The following is a 21976-nucleotide window of genomic DNA, read 5'->3' as shown; positions in this document are numbered from 1 at the left end:
GTTCCCCCTGTCCCGCACGTCACCCCAGCTCCCAAGTCCTCCAGGCACCAGGGGATCACTCTCACCTTTCAGCACAAGCAGTGTGTCCTCTGAGACAGCTATGGAGAATCTGCTCTTTGCAGAGCTGAAGTCATTTATCCAACAGCCCATTAACAAACCCAGAGAAGTGCCCGTAAATGCAGGGGTATGGTGGTATCGACACTCTGCTCAACCTAAGCTAGCCCAGCCGGGCAGGTCACAGCCTGCAAAACCACCCTAAGGGCCTGGGTGACATGGAGCCAGGTGGACATTTGGGTCCTGAGAGGGGTCGAGCTGCTTCAGGGCCGTGGGTGGATGCCCCATCTCCTCCAAGCCCATCGCCCAGCGGGAGCAGCCACGTAGCAGTGCATGGGCAGAGCCCCCAGTATGTGTCGGTGCAGCTGCTGCAAAGGAGCCTGGACTTCTACGCTGGTTTTTGCTGAACTGATTTTTTTCCAGCAGAAGAACTGATCTCTTGCTGGTTTAGAAGCTAAGCCCACGTGGTCATGTTCAAAGTGATGCAAGTCTGAATTACAAAGTTTTACACATTTCCCCCGGTATCTGGCTTCGTTCTTCATCAATGTTTTCATATAACATTGCCAATATCGTATTACAAAGAAAACGCATGACTCTGTCAGCCAGATGTCTGCACTCCAGCATGTTCATTTACAACCAGCAGTTCCTCCTAGCTCAGGAGAGGTGCTGCCCACCCAATTCCTGCGCCAACAGCACACTGGGTGCAGAGCATGAAGCAGGTGCCGATGCCCAGGGTATGGTGCAGGATGCAGCGATTCTTCCCAGCTCTCTCTTGCTTTCGCTTGGGCAGGATTTTTTGCTAGCAGATGGGAGTGGGTTGCAGCATTATTTGATTGCTACCTATTTATGGCAGTCTCACATTATTCTGTTCCACCAGGGCAAGAAGCCATTTGCAGGGGGTTGGACATGTGAGTGGGAAGTCGTTATGAGTCGCTTTTCTTCAGCCCAGTGATTATGCAAGAGAAGATGGAGTGTCCAACCTGCAGCATTCGGCTGGAGGTCTGTCCTGCAGAGACGGGTCTCTCAGAGGGGCAGGGAGAGCTGTGCCATCCCCCGGCAGCGTCTGGTGGGACGCGGTGTCCTGCCTGAGGATGGAGGTGACAAACCACCCTGCTCCCCCCAGCCCAGCTGCCAGGTGCCTGCATTGCTCAGCACTTCACGGGAGTTGTCGTCTGCTCCCGTCTCCTCGTCGAGGGCAGCTTGCTGCCAGACTTTGCTCCTCCAAATGCAGCTGGGTTTAGGGCTTGGAGAAAGCCTCTTTGCATCTGTATTTTCGGTGAGAAATTGTGATTTAGCAAGGAAAAGGAAAGAAAATGAAAAGCCTGGCTACCCTTGCATTGCACATGTTGCCTGCTGAATTCCGCTTACAAACCAGCCTTCCTCAAGCAAACAACCCCATTACAAAGAGTTAAACGGCTCCCCAGGGTAAAAGCTCCTCAAATAGTAAGAGAACAGTCCACACTCCAGCACAGGAATGAATTCAATAGGAATGGAGCTTTCCAGGCCTTCCCATGGCTCTGGATGTCCCCTGCACCCCCAGCCCAGGGACTGAGCTCCACTGCCCACAGGAGCAGCTCCAGCTGTGCCCAGAGGTTGTTGGGAGGATTTGCTAAATCAGGCACTCGCCTGGCTCACAGCCACGACGCCTTGGGAGTGGATGTCAGAGCAAACTTCTCCCTGTACCTGGGGTTGCTGGTGTTATTACTTCCGCGGCAGAGACAATATGATTTATTGAAGCTTTTTTTATTTCCCAGTGGTTCATCCAGTGCTCTATGTGTAGGGAAGATAAACTGTCTCATTATTGCCCTGATCTCTAATCATGTCACATTTTCAGTTGCTCTGCAGTGACGGTGACATGTTGGCATTTTGGTCTGCTCTGATGCAAAGACAAAAACAAAAAGAGGCGGAAGAGGAAGGGGAGCAAATGCAAGTGTGATACTGACTCCAAAATAACATTGTCCTGGCCTTTCCTCGGAGACCAACACACACATACGTGACTCTGCTCCGGTCTGTGGTGTCACTGGAGGCACTGTGATGGCAGCGTGTGATGTTATCTGCATGCACGTCGGAAATCAGGGCATGCACCCTCCCAGCTCCGCCTGCTGGGGCTGCGTGCCCAGAGTGAAGGCAGATTGCTTACCCTCCGAAGAGACCTCCGCTGCTCGTAGCATCCACCCCAGGAGGTCCTGAGCAGGGGCAGCACAGGCTCGTAAAGGGTCTGGGGATCTTATTCCAGTTTGCACAAGAAAAATGGGATTTTTTTTTAATCCCTCCCCATAGCGAGGCGACACGCAGAAAGCAGGGAAAGACCCCTGAAACCAGCTGTCCACCTCGAAGCTAGAAGGGTGCTCGTAGAGAGGCTTTTTATCTGTTCCAGCGACAAATTCCCACATTTATAAGCGTGCTAATGGCACGCGGCCGTAACACCTCTGGTGCCCCTCAGCCCCGGCAGGATTTTCCCTTCTGACAGCAGCATCTCCTCCTTGGGCTGGGGGTTCTCTGGGGCGCAGCGAGGGGTGCGAGACGGGGCCAGGCACAGCCCCCCACCCTGTGCCAGCCTCGACACGGAGGGGCACGGGCTGAGCATCGCTGCGAGCTGCGAGCCGCTGGTTACAGGGGCTCCTCGTTACTTGCCTACAAGATGGCATTCGATATGTAGGGCAAAAACTCCACAGACAATGCTTGGGGTTTTTTTATGCTGTCATTAAGCAAGGGAATAATATGACCAGATGCTCTGAAAGAGACTGCTGGATTCATCAGTGAACAACAGAGAAGCCATAATGATTAAACATATTAGATAGTGAAAGACAACAGAGGATTAATTTCAGCACTTAATTAGAGTACCTCTAATCTTCCCCTTCATCACTACTTTCCTTCTCTTCCCTTCCCTTCCCCAGTTTGTCCACATGTGCTTCCAGAGAGCATCCTTCAGGGAAGAGGGAGGTGTGAGATATGCCAATGTTTATTTTAACAGCTCCTTTTTTAGGGCTCTGCTGTGAACACGCTCCTCCTGTTGAACGGGCTTGTTGCTATGGGATAAAGTGATCCAAGTTCCCCAGTTTTGTACTTTTTCTCCTCTCTGCTTACAAGCAGCTCTCGTTCCTCGCTGAAGGACATCCTTGGGTGTGCTCTCCAGGCACCGGTGGCCCGGCTGCACGGTCCCATGGGTGTCCTACCCTGCACCTCTATTCCCTTCCAGGGAATTAATTAGTTGCCACCAGTTTTAGGCCCTCACGGAGTTTGAGCTGCAACTGGGCTGAAACCAAAACCAGCCAAACCCACCGGGCTGTCTGGGCTCCTGCAGTGAGCAGGCAGAGCCCCAGCAGTTTCTGCAGCGCTCGAGGACTCTGGCCAGGGTTGGGGTGGGTGTTTGACATAACAGAGTACCTACAGTATTGATTTAACAGACGGGAATTACAATATTAATACTGCGTTTAATATTTAAAATGCAAAACGTATTTAAGCAACGCTGTGGACTATCAGGTCTGGTAGCCTGTTTCCAGCAGCAGCTACTGCTGCACGCTTTCAGCAGAGAGCATTACAACTGCGAGCACAGTCCATTAGATAGCATCACCCCCAGGACAAATTTCTTCCTGACCCTTAGCTGACAACCATAGTGCGCCCTGGTGCATGAGGGTTGATTGCCCTTCTGCAGGTTTTATCCCATCTGGTTTAACTGCAGAGGCTATTTTTATGCCGAAGGCTGGAACATTTTACAGCTCTTTATCCCAGATTTGTGCGTGCCTGGGGTGGCGGGGCCGGGGTTCCTCATCCTGGCTCCCAGCCGGGGCCGGGCAGCGCTGCGCTCATCGCTGCTGTAACGAGCCGGAGTGTGAACATCTGGCAGTTGCAGAGCAGCTTCTATTCACTCGCATTATGATAACACAGTAACGATGGCTGGTAATTAAAAGTCTGACAGTTTTTCCTGTGCAAAACACCAGTTTATTGAGTTTTTGAAAGGAAGTGTTATGGCTAAAATCTGGGCGCAGAGCCCTGTTCGTTTACAACAGCTTACCCTCCTCTGTCTTTACTGCGGCAGCGGCTGGGCTCCAAGCACCTGCACTCGAGCGGTGCGTGTGTCGGTAACGTGTTAAGTACTTCGGGATGCTCGGCAGAAACTCGTGATCTCCTCCTGCTGAACGCCCTGCCTTTCCAGAGGCTGGTTTCCTTCCCAGGGATGAGTGGGGTTTTGAACCTAAAATCCGTAGAGGAAAACCAGCGCCCAGCCCCGGGTCCAGCAAGGAGACAGATGCTCAGACCCGGCTTGGTATCGTCGTCATCATCGTCGCTGCTGTCACCGTGGCTGTAGCAGAGGTTTGCAGCCCTGTTTTGCTCCATTCACTGCGAGTCCTGAACGCTGCGTCAGTGATTTGGGCTGATTCTTCCTGCTTTCTCAGGGGAAATGATAAGAAAGAAGAAACGTGGAAGTTTGGAAACGCTTCTCAGCTCCTGTCTGAGCTCTTCAATGCGCCGTGCGGTTTGTGTGTTCGCATCTGAAGGCTGCCAGCTCTCGAGTGGTGTTTGCAAGTGGAAATCTTGCTTGAGAGCACAAATATTTGTACTCAAAAGACAGTGGGCCTAACCTAACACCTTTTCTTCATGCAAACTCCTCCTGGATTGCAAGACTCACCCAAGTCTCATATCCCAAAGTGCTGTCTGAACCCCAGCTCCCAGATGGTCCCTCTCACCGTGGCACTCCAGAAAGCCAGAGCTGTCCTTTCATCTTTCCACCACGTCTGCTCCCGGGTCATCCCACGCTTGTGCTTGCTCATCCTGCTAGTCATGAAAAGCAAAGCCAAGTGCATGGTGCCACCACTGTGTTTTCCCTGGATCTCGCTCCCGCAGCCAAGCACAGCTGACTGCCCGGTGCTCACGGCCAGGATCACTGGCAAATTCGTACTCGGCTGCTAATTTAAAATCCCAGCACAGCTATTGAGACTCACTCTTGCGGCTTCACATTGCAGAATTGCAATAAAACTTTAATTGAATGTCTCCTTCAAAAGGGGACCTCCCTGAGTTAAAGTCAGCCCCTCTGAGTGACCCTTTGCAGCCACAGTATGTCTGTTTTATTATGGCACGCCATGGCCAATTTGATGGGAAAAAGAGACTGCTCAGGCCACAGAAAGGAAACGCTTTAACATTCATTCAAAGTGACAGTGCCCTAGTGCAATATGACTGGTAAATGCTAAATTGCCACAGATGGCAGATTTATGTTTCCTTTCCCCAAGGTCCCTTGCCTGCGTTGCTGGGGGCTCGCTATGCGTGTTTGAGGAAGGACCCACATCGCTGCTGCCGGTGCTGATCTGCCTGTAGACACCTTTTTTTTGGTAGCTGGGCACTCAGAAAGTGCAAAAAACGGGAAAGTATGCACAGAAGGGCATGAAAAAATGATCCTGAAAGCGAGGAGGTCTTTAAAAGCCGGACCAAAAAGCCAGAGGGAGGGCGAGAAAGAGCTCAGCCCTTGTCTGTCGAGAAGGAGATGATTCACTGCAAAGCAGCCCCGAAGCTCCGAGGATGGCGAGGGCCAGGAGGGAAGCAGCCGCCTATGGACAAAGGCAGTTCCACAGGGGCTGGAGATGGCCCTCAGCCCCTGTCTGGGTGTCAGCCAGTAGTCTGGGGTTCTGCTCTCTGTTCCAGACCAAAGCTGTTTCTCAGGGTCATTTCTACCTCCTCTCGGAGGACAGCAAAGCCACGAAGCCGCCGGTGCCCGGAGTGGCCAGGACTGCCTGCGCAGTAAATTCCTTATGTAATCACTCCTTTGCATTCCTCTTTTCATTCTTTTTTTGGTTTTATTTGACAGATTTGCTTAAAAAAACAGCGTGGGAATACAAATGACATGTTCAATACAGATCAGCTCATGGCTTTACAACATCCCAAAGAACATAAGTACCATATTATCACAAGTCCTCGGCACAGGCTGAGAACAAAAGCCCAGCGCACGTCGCTTCAGCACGGTGCTGTTTGTCATGGCTTGCACAGATCCCTCCGTACAGCTCTGCCGCACACCAAAGCCGCTTCCCGCGGTTGGCTCCCCTCAGTGATACGTGTCTTCCTATGATGATTAGACAACAGGCTCTTAATGGCCATGAACTTATTCAGCCTGGAGCACCTGGGGACTATTTTACAGGACGAAGCAGCTCTTTGGGGTGAGTTAAAGCTCTGCGGGCTGGTGCCTGTTCTGCTGCATCCCTCCTTTATACTCGTCGGATGCGATGTGAAGATGGCCATCCCTTCCAAATGGCTTGGGAACCATTTTTAAGAGGTTTTAAGCAAATCACTTAAACCCTCCCCAGGTCAGCAGAGCCGCTGCTGCTCCCCTTGCTTCATGTTGACTCTGCAGATTTTAAGAAGAGCTCGATCCTGGGTTTGTCAATCGGCCAGCCACCTCCCGATTTTTTTGGCCACCACAGTAGATCAGGCCATAGACTCATCCGAGGAACCCAGGCGAAGCCTGTGTGACTCTGTGCTAAGTAGGAGAGACCCATTTTTCGTCCGTGTTCGTAGCTGCACTCCTCCAGCTAACAGCTTGCGCAATACAGTGAATATAATCCATGCCCATCTGGCTTTTATTTATTCATGACTGGCCTGATCCTGCGATGTGCTGTTGGGAGGAGCTGAGCCTTGCTAACTCCTCTTTCACCCCTGCAGAAACAGAGGGTCTCGGCACCTACTGTCGTCTGGTAGGAACATATCCAGGGTAAATTAATATAAAGAGGGATGTGTACATTCATTTTTACAGTGCTGTAAAAGTGGAGTTATTAGGAAATCAGCCTATAATTGCCCTCTTAATGATTCTCAGTCTTCTGCACTCATTCAGAGAGTCACGTCTATTGTATCAGGTATAAAAAGAGCAGCTTCATTGACATGGTTTATGACTTTATTAAAACCAAGGATTTTATATTAATAACTATCAGCTCCTCAGCTATATTTCCCCAGTGAAGGAAATGTGTGTATTGGTGTAGGTCCAAGGCAATTTGTAAACACAAAGTATTAAAAGGCTCAACAATTCTAAAAAGTTTTAATTGGAAACTCAACAAATTGCTTTGCAACGTCTTAATGCTTCAATATGGAGCTCTCAGATAATGAGGAGCTAATTAAGGGGCCAGGATTCATTTTTTTGTGATAACTGTCTCCATATGGGCTCTGCATTCGGTGCTTGCAGAACTAATGAAGGTCAGAGAAGTAACAGCAAAGGAAGAAAGGAAAATTTTTAGCTCCCAGTGTTGTGATGATGCTAAGCAACAGTCAGTATTTCTGCCTGGGTTTTAGGCCAGGTGCTGAGCGAGCTTCATTTAATTCAACGGGACAGTCTGTGTAAGCGCTATCGCAGCTCTAAGCTGCATTTCACAGCCCGCTGCTGCTCCCCGTGGGCTTCGCCACCAGTGGGGGAAGGATGAGCTTCGGTTTCCATATGTCAGCCCCAAAAGCCAGGCTCTCCCCTGCACACAAAACCAGTTACACGTGTTGCTAGACGTGGCCTGGAGAATGACAGAAATATCACGGTGACAAGGGGGAGGGAGCTGTTTTGCCTGGGGTCTGAGCTGGCCAGACATGTGGCCGTGCTGTCGGGAGGCACGTAGGTGTGTTCGTGTCCTACCGTGCCCAAAAATGTGGGCAGGTATCCTCTGGGGTGGGCACGAGGGCTTCAGGGAAGGGGGTCGTCTCAGAGCAAAGGCTAGAAAAGGACCATGGCTTGGTGAACTGCAAGGATGAGAGCAAACCCATCAGATACCCCATTTATCCCAAGGCAGGTATGAACCAGCTGGAGAGTATTGGTTCATCTGACTCAAAGGACGAAGGACAGCAATGTTGTGACATGCAAAATTAAACCTCTCCCGTTGCTTGCTCAGCTATGGAGCTGGGACTCGGCATGGTTGATGAGGCTGGGAGCAGAACCTGCTCTCTGCGTCAAACCCAAACCCTCACAAATATCTAGTATAGTGCTTTCAAATTAATCCCTTGTAAAATATTAACAACACATAAACACACATACAAAAGTATGGTCAGATGTTTCTCTGAAGTAACTCACTGACTCCCGTGACTAAATTTGGACAGCAAGCCTCGTGCACCAAATAATTAAGTCATAGGCTATAGAAAGCAATCCTCTGGGACGTACTTGCCTTTGAATGGCTCATCCACTTGAAAAGTAATACATACCATTAAGTATATGACCATATGGATCCATTTATAGAATATTGCACTACAGGCAAATAGGACAAAGGTACACCCCTTAAAGCACTTTTCTCATCTCATTAACTTTGGGCACATGTTACAGAAAAGCTTCTCTGTCTTTGTTGTGTTCAAGGACATCTTGTGCTGTTGAGTCTTGTCTTAAACGAATTGCACTAGGAAAATTAGAATCTAAATGTAGCTGTGCCCTAAAGCAAACAGCATTATTTTGCCTTTCTGTAATTCAATTTATTTTTGCAGATCAATGTTTTGAAGCAAAGGTGTTCTTTTGTCCTTAAATCTTGCCTAATGACAAAGCTGACTTTGGGTAATTTGGCACATGGCAGTGCTTCGGTGTGGCAGTGTGCCTGGTCGGGATGCTAGCAGATTCGAGTGGTGCCCTGCCATGTGCTCCGGTCTACTTGAACCATCTCCCCAAAACTGGACAGATTGGTTGGGACAATCTCCGTGAACACCTACAGAGGTCTTTGAGAAGAACCGTCTGGTGTTCAGGACGATTAGCGCAGCTCCGTGGCATGCAGGCGCGTAGGAAACTGTATGCAAAGCCCAGCTGCTGGGACAATAATCTGCACCGAAAAGCAATTCAGCGTGTAATACAGCTGACAAGAGCCATGATTCAAAACTACGGCATGACTGTGCAAGAGGATGCACTTGAGGAGTTGTGCAGCAAGCAGGTTCAGTTGGCTGCAAAAGCTCAGCCCTGTTGTAGGCATCCGTATCCATCCCATTGATTGCAGCGGTTGCTGGATCCAGCTCTAAATCTTATAAAAACAGCACGCTCCCCTTAAATGAGTTTGCATGGAAGAAATACATTAATTAAATAGAAATGACTGCAGGTGCCTTACAGCTTTTTGGCTTAACACATTTCTCTTGTGCATTGAAGATCAATACTGCTGCCAATTACACCGAGGGTCTCTAGTCCCCTTTTTTAGCTTCTTGGAGGGAAAACTGCTGCTAAATACCAAAGATCTCCACAAACCTGTGTCCTGGTTTCAGCTGGGATAGAATTAACTGTCTTCCTAGTAGCTGGTACAGTGCTATGTTTTGAGTTCAGTATGTGAAGAATGCTGATAACACTGATGTTTTCAGTTGTTGCTCAGTAGTGTTTAGACTATAGTCAAGGATTTTTCAGCTTCTCATGCCCAGCCAGGGCACCTGACCCAAACTGGCCAACGGTGTATTCCATACCATGGGACGTCCCATCTAGTTTAGGAACGGGGAAGGGGGGAGGCAGGGATTCGCCGCTCGGGGACTGGCTGGGTGTCGGTCGGCGGGTGGTGAGCAATTGCCCTGCGCATCATTTGTACATTTCAATCCTTTTATTACTACTGCTGTCATTTTATTAGTGTTATCTTTATCATTATTAGTTTCTTCTTTTCTGTTCTATTAAACCGTTCTTATCTCAACCCAGGAGTTTTACTCCTTTTCCTGATTTTCTCCCCCATCCCACTGGGTGGGGGGGGGGAGTGAGTGAGCGGCTGCATGGTGCTTAGTTGCTGGCTGGGGTTAAACCACGACAACCTGGCAGTCCAGAGCCCTGGAAATATGGTGTGCGTAGCACAGAAACAAATCCTGAGAGAGCTGTCCCCGTTCTGGATGCAGTCAGCACTTCAGAAGAGGAGTACTGCTGACACAGGGCGGTATCTCAAACCCGTATAACTGGCTCAAACATCCACACGTGGAGGATCGTTCATTGCTTGTGGTTTAATCCAGCTCTGGGAAACCACACTACACCATTTTTTTCTTTCCCCTCTCCTCCTGCTGAAGAGCCCAGCGGGGACCTTCTGCTAAGGCCGAGAGGTTGAAATCCATATGTGCAATTTGCAGCAGTCACCAATTGCTTATATTCAATTTCCTGACCTCACTGATCCATGCTCCTTCCGAGAGCCCTAATGCATCAGTCTGCCAAATTCAAAGCTGAACCTCATCAGCCAATATAGCCATTCACGTACCACTTGGCTGAAAAATTGTCATGCCTGGTGGTGCCAAATACAGTGACCCGCTTCTCTGTTCGGAAAGGAGGCAAAAAGGGTCTAATGATGACAGAGTGAGCCCTTCGGAGCTTGTGTAGGTACCAGGCGTCCCTGCTGCCCGCAAGATCCAGCTCAGCAGCTGGGCAGCGAGGGCAGGATGGATCCTGTCCCTTCACCTAGGGCTGGCTGTGGTGTGGGGATTGCTGAATACTGCTCTCCTTGGGGAAGAGGGGAAAGGTGGGACCCCACGTATCACACCAGAGGGAAGGATGTGACCCCATACCAGTGGCAGCAGAAAGAAGCTGCTGGTGGTGCTGGCTTCCCAGTAAAATGAGCCGTAGGGAGAGCATATGGTGGAAGTGTGTAAAGGGAGAGCGGGCAAGTGCAGGATTTGTTAAACACGGTTGAGGAGCATGTTAGCATCCAGCATCTTAAGCTTCAAAATATCAAGAGCTTTAGGAGCGTTCAGCTGGCAGAGTGCCTCGGATCATTTCAAGGTGTGCGCTGCGGTACTGCAGCATCCTGCAACGCTGTGAGGCTCCTGCTTTGGCAGAAACGAGAGGCACGATTGTGTTGAGTGCTCAGGCCCCAACAGCAACAGTTGCTCGTTATAATAAGCGTCACAGTACTAGCTGTATTAAATGGAAGGAGATTTTTACCAGCATAAGACTATACCAAATTCAGGATGAAAAGCACTCTAAGCATCTGAGAAGGAAAATGATACAACTGCACTTAGCAGTCCGAGGCACCGTGTCTCCAACTCTACGAAAGCGACAGACGACACAATTTCCTCCTGTTGTAGCACTGATATCAAACGCTGTTTCCCCCCTCAACCCCACTCCGCCGTCAGCCCCTTGTCAGTCACTTGTACAGAGAAGACAAAAAACAAAGCAGGGAAGTCTCCTAATATTTTTATTGTTCCTTAGATAACTGTGGATAGTACAAAGTTTTCCTCTTAAAAAAAATTAATGACCTTCACACTTCCATAAACAGGGCTTCCCATGGGAATCTGATGCCACAGAATTTCCACAGAAGCTATTTCCAACCACCATAATGCTTTGTAGATAGTATAACAGTAAGAGAATATTCTTGTAATTATCAACATGAAATTGGTTATCTGTGTATAAGGGTGAACACTGATCTGTTTTTTCTTTTTAGAAACAAAACCATCATTTATTAATCCAAACTACATCATTGCATTTACAACATTCATTGCATAAACTGGACATACAAAGTTTTGCCACCTCTGGTAAATAACAGACATACATTATACAATATATTTGCTGAATACATAAGTTCAAACAATATGGGTACAACAACTTGTTCATAATACATACTTAAACCATCGTGTTTAATAGTTACTAAGACACAGATCCATGAGCTACTTCAGGTCTCAGCACAGTTAATCTAAGTGACAAGAACACAGTTGAGAGACAGTAGCTGCAATGGAAGGCGAAGAAAACTAACCTGTGATAGGTCTTGTTCAGACAGCGAGAGCTCCTCACGGGTCAGCTTTTTCTGCTTAGAAATACAAATCACACATCCATCACAGCTGACCGTGACGTCGGGAAAATGTCCATGCAACCCACACACAGAAGAGAGCGAGTCTCCCAAGGATAAACTTTCAACAGTCATTGCCTTACTTCTTTAGTATGTACTATAGGTTTGCTATCGGAACAGAAACAAAACAAAACCCCAAACTTAAGTGGTTCTTTAAGTGCAGTTCCAGCTGCAAGTACATGGTTATTTGTGAGTCTATAACACAGGGCCAGACTTCTAGAAATGTAGAGGTAATGCTGATCTGTCAGGTTTATGCTGAGTAATCCTCCATGACGTTGGTCTTAATTTTGGCAGCTGTTTATGTATTTACTTATTTAAAGTGTGTTTCCTTGATATTAGTTTTTGTTTGTTTTTTTTTTAATTTGTTTCTCCCTTTTTTCCTTTTTTTTTCTAAATCAGTTTCTAAACAAGGATGGACTACAACTCGTCAGACCTGATGACGTGGAAGAGGGTGACATTGTAAAGTATTTGGTGCCCGTTGTTCCAGGCATAGAGGGCCCGATCCTTGGGGTTGTAGTCCAACATGGAAATGTGCGAGTACTTGTTTTGGAAGGGGATGTCGATGTACTCGTAGGTGGAGGCGTTGGTCTGGTAGGCGTAGTGCACCTTGGTACCTCCCGAGTAGCCGTTGGTGACGTAGAGCGTGCCGCAGATGATGAAGGCCTCCCCGGCGCTGCGTTTCGGGTAGCTGGTGTTCCAGGTCTGGAGGCTCTGCAGGGTGTTGGGGTCCAACTTGCTGATGACGATGTTGCCCGCGTTCTGGTTGGTGGCGTAGACGGCCCACAGCCCGTTCTCGTCCACCATGAGGTCAATGTCCGAGTGGCCACCCCAGGCGTAGTGGTACATGTTGTTGTAGCCGGCATAATCCAGGCTGCGAGTCTTGAGAATGGTCTCTGTTTTCAAGTCAAACCTGATAATTATGTGGCTTTGGTATTTATTGAAATAGATAGAGCCATTGTAGACCACTTGACCGGTGCCTGACCACGGGTGAGGGAGACGGTGAGAGGTAAAATTGTCAGTATTCATGAAATCTGCCATGGATTTATATTCGCGGACGAAGCGGTTGTTGTGGTAGCTGTCCATGTACCAGACCTGGGCGAGCAACAGAAACACGTGGGGTTAGAAAACAGCAAAGACCCAGCTGAGCCCTTTGCACATCACCCTAGAAACTGAGCTGGGAGCGAAATCCAGAGCAAGGAATCCAACCCGCTGGAAAATGATGTGTCCAACACCTGCCACCTACACCCAGAAATAAACCCAATTTTTGGAACCCAAAATCAGCCAAGAAATCAACTGAAGAGCAAAGCTTTCCCGGAGGGTAACCTGGTATCTCCCCAGGAACCTGGGAGCTTAAAAGGTTCCCTGGGAGTGCTGCATGACTGGCACCGTCCTTCGAGAGGGCAATTAACATCTTTTCCCTGGCTAAACCCAGCCTATTATGTTGATGCCGCTTTTGCTTCCCGTAAGCCCCATCGTGGTAGCACTCAGTAAATTATACCAGCTGCTGTGCAGAACTCCATTAATTTGGCATGCAGAAGTGATGGATGCAATCGCTCATTGTCAAGGAAATTCAGGCAAAGTCCATATTGGTTTAAAAATCATACACTTTTGCATCAAAAGCTGAAACCAAGGCCGCTAAAATATAAGAGACAAAGACATCAAAATCCTGCTATCGGTAGAGGGGGGAGAGATTTTAGATCATCATTTAAGTGCCCGTTCACTAGGGACACTGTCTAGACTCCTTAAAAAAAAAAAGACATTTGTCATATGAAACCCATTTGGAGGCAAATGACAAAGCTGTGCAGTTAATATCACGCAGAAATATCCAGCCAGTGAGTGACATTCTGTATGCAGTTGCTGCCTAAAAATAAGATAGCCGCTTTCTGTAAAAACTGTTTAGGAAGGAGACAAAGTAAATTAAATAGCAAGATGGAAGCCTTTAAGGATGCAGATTTGGGTAATGTTGTAGGGCAAACTTCTTTTGCAAACCCCTTGAAAAATCTGATAGTATTGTCTCTGCATATGGCTGTCTCCAGGGTCCCTTAGAAGAGCAGACAAACATTTACACACGGTGTGTGCATGTAAACTGCTTTTGGCTGCTGGATTTGAAAGGCCAAGTGGGGTCTGCAAAAACTTTGTAGGGAACGTCAGCCCTCCGTCGTTACCTCCCTGGAAACACCACAGAGGTGGGGAATGAACGTGTGGCAAATGGCTCAGATCTTCACACCTCTGCTGTGGGCTTGAGGATGGCTGCAAAAACACCAGAGAAAAACCACGTGTGTCCCTGAGCCCATGGCAAAGAGGTGCCTGCAGCCTGGGAGAGCTGCTGCTGTCAGACATGGCACTGGAGGGCATTCCTCTCTTAATGAAATGCCTGTGTTCCACTAAACCAGCTTGGGAAATCGCAAAAAAAAAAAAAACCAAAACAGAAAACTTGATTGTCTCTCTGCTGCTCCCATTTCATTATTTGGTATTAAAAAATTATGCATGCCAGTGCATTGTGCTCAGTTTTGAGGGAGACAAAGAGAAGCCCAGAAGAGCAGAACCCCATATCATCACACTGGGGCTGCAAGGCGGCAGGACCCAAAGGCGTTTCATGCTTTGGAGAAGCAGAGATTGATGGATAGCAATGTCTCATCGCACCGGCTGGCTTTGAGCAACCTTCTCCTGCCAATACACATCAATCCCAGCGCTCAGCATCCACCTGCTGCCTCGCCGCCGGGCTGCTCCTGCGAGACTCGCAATTTTCCCCAGTTGTGTTCAATGATTTCATGACACGAACAAATGACCACACGAACGACCAAACACCGCCTGGGGCTTGGTGACATAAGACAGATATGATAAACTGCCCATCTCTCCCCATTCCCAGTTTCCCACTCTGCCAGGCAGCCAATGAAGTTCGCTTAATTGTGTGTTTCTAATAAAATTCACTGTAGATTTATATATTATACACACATACACGCTTGTGAAGCTTGAGCTACAGTCCAGAGAAAACCACTTGTCTACTCACATGACAAAAATACACTGCAGAAAAAGGCATGGGTAAAAAAAAAATATTAAAAAATACTAGTTTGAGACAAAACTCCCATAAGACATGGAAAGATCTTTAGCATTTGATCAACTAGCTTCAGCTGCAACAGGCCTGACTCTTCCTTCACAGATGTATAAATCTCATCAGTGCCGAGGGATGCAGCAAACACAGCCCGAAGGGGACAAGTCTGTCCCCAGTTTTGAGCAAAGCAAGATATGATGTGGGTAAAGTCTTCCCATCTCACTTCGTCATTAGGATCTTATTGGGGGCACAGGTGAAATTTTGTTTAATAACTGTAAAATATGGAGGTGTCGCATAGGGGAACCAGTGCCAACCAGCTAGCTGCTGGAGGGAAAGAGCCTGACATCTCAAGTCACTGGTGCTTCATTGCTGCACATCCACAAGCCACCCTGGGGGTGGCTCCTCCAGAGCATCCCTTGTCCTCTCTTAGCTACAGAAAGCCGATCACGGGGCAAAGCTCTCAAAATAGCTGCCCCGATACAGCCCCGGCTGATGCCTTCATCCTTTGATGAAGGATGCTGCATGCAGGAGGGAATTGCCATGCAGCCAAGCTCTGTGGTTTTTGTTTTGTTTTGCTGCCTGCAAATCCTCAGCAAACACTCAAGATATTTTCCATTCCATCAGTCATGGGAAGCCTGGATTGATTTTCAGCCAGTTATTGGCCTCCTACCTCCTTGGGATCAAAATTGAATGGTCTGAATGGAAAAAAAAAAGACCAAAACAAAGCAAAACAAATCTCTCTCTGGCTGCAGTCAGTTAATTCCTCACAACAATGAAGGTGGAGGATGGAGGACAAATGCAGTCAGATGACATTATCGGAGGCACTGGCAGCAGAAGAGCAGCACAGCCTGGGACCACGGGTCCCTCTGCTTGGCTCCAGCTCCTGCTGGCTGCCAAACCCAGATGAGAAACCCTATATTTGATTTTTCCCTCCCGTGGGGGGCCCAGACCTCACGGTGACACTTCTGAGACCACGCACGCTCATCACTGCAGTGAATTTCACCTGCTCTGGGAAAGGACCACTGCATGGGGCTGCTCAGCCCCCTCCTCATCCTCCCTGCCTGCGGGTTCCTCAGCCCCGTCCCACTGCAGATGAGGCCAACAGAGCCCCGTGAGAAGAATTACGACCTTCCACAGGTTTCGCAGGGCACAACCTGGGCTTCGGTGCTCGGCTGTAATGAATTTTCAAAGCCGTGTTGGTGGAGGTGGGAACACGAAGGTGTCGGGGTCTTACCTTGTTCTCTCCTTCGGGAGCGAGAGGGTCTGTCATCCACGAGCCGAACCTGGACCCCGAGGTTTTAATTGTGATTGGGTCACTTATTCCCGTCAGCTTGCCACAAGCTGAAAAAGAGTGCAAGGCTGGTGAGCACCATGTCAGACCACCACCGCGGCTCCTTTGGCGGTGGGTCTTTGCCAACCGGCCCCGAAGCCCCAGTGATGGGCACCAGAGCCGGCCACCACCCACACCGCTCTGCCCACTGCTCTCCCCCGCTGATGGGCAGCTCTGTTTTTAATTAGGTAGTGGTAATTAGGCCAAGAACAACTGTCGGATGCTTTTGTTTGTTTCATGCCTCTTAATAACAATTGTCCTTATCACACGGCCCCAAGAAAACAAGCTTTCCTGAACGAGGCGTGCTGCTAATGTCACAGAATAGGAAATGAGAAGAGTTAGCCAGGGTCGAGCAGCCAGGTGGAGAAATTAGCTGAATAGCTCTGCTCATTTCTGTTATGATAGAGTGGGTGCAGCCAAGATAAAAAGAGAAACATGTCTATTCCTGCCCTGCTGGAAACATGCATTTGTTACAGGTTATGCAAAGGAGAAGAACAAAAAAAAAAGGTGGGAAATTATATGCAATATAAATCTCTTCCCTGCAAGACCATTTACCAGCTTCTACCAGCCACTTCTCTGTTCCCTATTGTGTCTGCACCCTTAGGAGACGCTAATGAGTTCACCAGCCTCCTCCTGTCTCCTCTGCCAGCCTGGGCTTCGCCAGCTCCAGGAGAGGCACCCAAACACAGCAGGCTGGAAGGCAGAAGGTGGGGTGTCCCTCGGGTCCCTCGGGAGCTGCCCTGGGAATCCTGCCTGGACTCAGCATCACCACAACAGGGACGTGCACCCGCACAGCACTATGAGCCAGGTTTTGAAGCGTACCTGGGTGCTCCGCACTGTTGATTTCGTGCCATTGAATTCAGTGGGCATGTCAGCACATTTGCAAGCCCAGCTAAGTGCCTCACTGTGTTTTTAAGCCCTAAATACGAGGTAAAGCAGCGGCACCTCTCCTCCAGCTTGCCGTGCCGGCTGCCTGTGGCAGTTTGTTTCCCTTCCATGGTTGTCCCCTGATACTGAACCAAGCACCCCTCTGGAGATGCCTGTGAATAGATGCCTGCAATGCTACAGCCTCAGCATCGAAGGTGCAGCCATACGCTGAGCTCCTATTTCCACTGATATCCCCAAGTTTCAGCAAAGCTGCCACTCTGGTCTCCTGCAAACCCAGCATTTTAGCATATGGGCACTAAGGAATGACAGGCAAAGAGACGAAGACGCTGCAGGAGGGACTGGGGGCTGGTGTTGGATGGTCTGCTGCTGCAGGAGCCCTCATTTAAAACCCAGACACATTCAGTGTAGAACTGGTCCTGCAGCAGCATCTCCTGAGCAAGACAAGCTAAGGTCAGCGGCACCAGGGGGACAGCCACAACCTGAAATTCAGAAGGTGTTTCCTGACTTCTCCTTTTTGACGTGGAAGCCTCTGGCAGGCTGGGGAAGGGGAAGGTGGCGGTGCTGGGATGGAGCGGCTGCGCTGGGTGCTGGGTTTGCAGGCTGAGCTGCAGCTGCACTGCGGTACGGATGGTCCCGCTGCTCAGCGGGGATACCCAGGGCCAGGGATGCAGGTGGGAGCCCGTGGAGGTGCTGCTGAACTGTGGTTAGAGCTCTGCCAGCTCAGGACAAGGTCCTTCTGCTCAAAATTACCAAGGAGAATCATAGAATCATAGAATGGTTTAGGTTAGAAGGGACCGTTATAGGTCATCTAGTCCACCCCCCCTGCAAGGAGCAGGGACATTTTCAACTAGATCAGGTTGCTCAAAGCCCCATCCAACCTGACCTTGAATGTTTCCAGTACGTACACTCTGCAATATCTCTTAGCTGCCTTTCTCCTTAGCCTGTTCTCATCTGCCCCTTTATATTCCTGATCACGGCCATGGGACACATCCACCTACCTCAGCTCTGAACTGCGGGCAAAGGGGTCACCTTAGCCCAGGGCATAAAATAGCTGAAGCTATTCTTGATATGCACCAGCATGACATGGCCAGGGGGACCATCAGTCTTCCCACAGCCTTCAGACACCAGGCAGATAAAGAGAGATCCCACCAGAAAGCTGAGAGCTTTCCTGGCCTCCCTGAGACACGATGTATGGGAATTTATCCTCCTGCCTGTCTGATGTATTCAAAACCTCTCAGCTCAGGAGGAGAGCAAGGTATTGACAAAGGGATGCAATGGGTTAAAATAATAAATTCTTAATGTCTTGCAAATTCCCCTGGCAGAGGACCAGCCTTCCTCTAATCACAGATCTGCTCAATGTTGCCTTCTATTATCGAAGCCCTGCATTGCTGTCACTTTATCTCTTTCCTTCCATTTCCCTGGAGAGAAAGGTTGTATAAAAGCTCATTGATTAAAAAAAAAAAAAGTAAAAAAAAAAAAGCAGCAGCAGCTGATAAGGGTAAACTAGTGTTGTTTGCAAGCACAGAGGCTACATCTCATAAACGTTTAGCTGGAGGCACATTCACAACAGCTCTTCAGCAATGCAAGAGGGTTGCTCTTACACAGGGCAAGGTGTTTTCTTTCTTGTTGTAAATCTATCATGGGCACACATATGCTAGGGGGAAAGTTTAAAATGGATCCTTTAAGGCCCCTAGTTAGCTAGGTCCCTGCAGCTCTCATGGGCTTACCACCCAGGGATGGACAACTACAGCCTCTACGATCCTCATTCACCTGTCCGTTCCTAATGAGACCCAAACCACACTCCGAACACCATCAGCTTTTTTTCCCTCTTTCTATAGGGCTAGAGATCATTAAAAGCAGGAAGATTACTTTACTGGGAGCAGAGAGGACTCCGTCTTCTACTGCTTCCCTTGGACATGTCGCAGTTTGAATCAGAGCAGTAGCTCACAAGATGGGATTCTTGCATCTCCCCGTGCTCCGGCACAAAGCAGCAGCCTGCACAGCCTCGAAGCACCCACCAGCAGCCCCGGGCAGTCTCAGCCCTGCTCTCCTCTGCGGGTGAGGAGCTGAGCGTGCAGCGGTGGGTTGGGAGCAGAGCTGGGGCAAGAGCCTGAGATGCCCAGCATCCAAGTCCTTCCTCTACCAGATTCTACTGACTTGCACAGGGGAGTTTTTATGCCCTGGCTGCGATTGCCCTAAAGCTGCTGCTTGATTGCCCAGCAGAGCCCTGCCCTGGGCAGCCCAGCACCCATGGGTGCTGAGCCTTTTGCAGCAAACCTGCTCTCCCATTGGTATGGCAGGAGGATGGGATGCTAGGGGCATTTCAAGTCACTCGGGGACAAATGTGCAACAGGAAAGCATGACCTGGTGCTCATCCATGAGTCCAGGACACAGGGGAAGCCTGTGAGCATCAGCTTTCCTGGAAAACAGCACAAATCAGCCTTTTCCCGAGCCACCCTCCAGGCTGACCCAGCCAGCTGCCTCCGACCTGCCCTCCCGCAGCTCAGCAGAGCAGCAAGGAAACACCACGTCCACGCACACAGCCCCTTCCTCTAGCCGCACGAGGAATTTTCCAGCAGGAGAAGACACGCTTTCCTCCACCCAGTTACAACCAGCGCTACCATCCTCCCAGGATACTAACACCTCAGCTCCGTATTTCTCCTAAGATCCAGCCCACAAGTGATGTTTAGCAGCTCAGCAGCAATTTATCCACCAAGGCAGCCACGGCACCGGCATCAGCGCCGTCTCCTTCTGGACTCTGTGGTTCGGCTTGGGCTGCTGCTGTTACAGCTGAGCACCTTCCCTGCTGGGGTTTCCCACAAAGCTGAGGTCTGATCCCCCCCACATCCCAGTCCCAGAACTCCGAAGCAGGGATGGGGCAGCAGCGGTTGGGTCGTGCCCTGCCCTTGCCTCTGTCACCTGGCAGGGAGCCCCCCCATCCCCAAAACATCTGGGACGGGCGGGCAGGGCTCTGTTCCCATCCCTGCGCCAGGATTGTGGGCTGGGATTTTTTGCAAGAGTCAGGGAAAGCTCGTGCTATCAGGCAAACGTGAGCCTGCGGAGCGCAGCCAAGTTAAATTCCCCCTCGAATCAAGGAGTGACAACCTTTCCATTCTTCCAAGGCTCCTCTTAGGAACATTAATGGAAACGTTAAAATCCCTGTATAAATAGTGATCTTTAAAAGTGTAAACAGAATAACAGATTGAACGTGCCATTATTGATTTTTTTTTCCCTTCACACACATGCCGGAGTCAGGAAGTGTTTTCACTATTGATCCATCAATAATGCTTAGGAAACCCAAAATGCAAAACAGGACCTTGTCTCAGGAAAATGCTGCTGCACTGTCGAGCATCAGTGCTTCCCAGAGGATGGGGAGAGGCGAACCGGACAGGAACCCAGCACATCCCCGACCTTCCCTTATCCCGTGCTTATTGCAGCAGCTCCCTGATCCTGTTCTGGGCACTCTAAGCTGCACCCTGAGCTCTAGCAAGTGAACACACACCAGGTGAGCAACATTGCTGGCTCACGCAGGAGCAAATCTAAGCTAAAACGTGCTACTTGAAACATCAATGAATCCCTCTGAGCAGCTAATTTGCAGCACACAGCAATCCTCAGCGAACAGGGCCTCGTCGTGAGGCAGCAAAGTGTCTGTAAGGTTGTTATCCGAATTTAACTCGATTAACTACCATTTTCACTGGTTTACACGCTGGAGCGATAAACAACATTGGAAATTCAATCTGTGCTGTTTGCTGTTAAGTGACCAAATAAATCACCCTCCTGGGTGAGCAGCAAACCCTCACGGGCGAACATTTGCGGGACTCAGCATCCGTCTCCACGAGCACCCACGGGTGCTGCAACGCCCCGAGGCAGAAAAGCTGCCCTGACCCCACGGTCACAGAGAGAGCAAGAGGAGAAAGAAGGGGCACAGCCAAAAAGCCCGATAAAGCCTCAAAAAGATTCCAAACAAATGCCAAAAATTTCTAGAAAAAGTTGCCTGCAAGAGCTCACCATCCTAGCTGCCTCAGTCAGGCTTACCTGGGCTGCTGCCTCGGGGGATGTCCCAGCCGGAGGAGCTGAGCGTGAGGGGGATGGAATGAGCCAGGACACGGTCCAGAGCAGGAGCTAATGGTCCAAGAGCAAAATCTTTTTTTTTTTGTTTGTTTTGTTTTGTTACTTCTTAAAGTCTGCCCAGGGTCTGCAGGAGGATCATCACAGCTTCCCTGGCTCTGGTGGAGTCAGCCTGGGCTGGGCAGCTCTGCCGAGACCGGCTGGAGAGGGGTTGTGGGGTCCAGGATGGTTTTCTTTAAAGAACTATCCTCGGAGAGTACTTCTACAGATTCAAATCCCTGGTCCTGCTGCTGTTCCCTCTCCCCATCACCTGTAGCTCCTCCTCATCTTCAAGAGATGGGCTGAAGGCTATGGATGCAGCAAGCGGATCCCTCCTTGGGCACCATCTCCTCTCATCACACCCACCTCTGCCTTTGGGAGGGGAGAAATAAGAAAAGCCGTTTGCAGGGCAGAGCTGCCCTGTGCTGGCAGTGTGGGGCTGCGGGGGGGGTTGCTAATGTGACCTTGGTCAACCAGACACTCCTGGGTCTGTTCTCCATCCTTTCTTATCTCACCTACTGCAGGACTGGCATTCCTGAGATGTCTGTATAGTCCCCACATGACAAAGCTCCAGGTATGAGGTACTGCTAACACAGAAAGCACGAAGTCATTACAACCTCGATCACTTCTGTCCCCGTTAAGCTTTCAGGGTGAAATTTAAGTGGGTAAGGACAAGGTCAGGACTTCCCTGCCGTCCCCCGACCCTGCTGCCTTCCCCACGACCATCACGGGGCGAGGAGCGGGACCGCAGACACGGTGCAGAAAGCGACGGCATCACTTGCCTCACCCTGTTCTGCCCCTAGAACCAACCCGGGGCACATC

At 49.6% G+C, this 21976-nt stretch overlaps 1 protein-coding gene across 2 annotated transcripts in view; it reads right to left on the bottom strand.

The window, feature by feature from the left end:
* Positions 1 to 11112: 11112 nt before the first annotated feature.
* The window catches only part of OLFM1 (olfactomedin 1), a 34576-nt gene continuing 23712 nt past the window's right edge, over positions 11113 to 21976 (bottom strand). For both annotated transcript variants that reach the window (XM_075055257.1, XM_075055256.1), the window contains exons 5-6: positions 16064 to 16170; positions 11113 to 12869 (exon numbers count right to left, since the gene is read on the bottom strand). In XM_075055257.1, coding sequence (XP_074911358.1) covers positions 12195 to 12869; positions 16064 to 16170 — 782 coding nt within the window. In that variant the 3' untranslated portion in view covers positions 11113 to 12194. The remainder of the gene's footprint in view (positions 12870 to 16063; positions 16171 to 21976) is intronic.

This window comes from Buteo buteo, chromosome 23 (genome assembly GCF_964188355.1).
Source record: "Buteo buteo chromosome 23, bButBut1.hap1.1, whole genome shotgun sequence".
NCBI lineage: Eukaryota > Metazoa > Chordata > Aves > Accipitriformes > Accipitridae > Buteo > Buteo buteo.
This window is presented reverse-complemented; position numbering and strand designations above follow the sequence as displayed.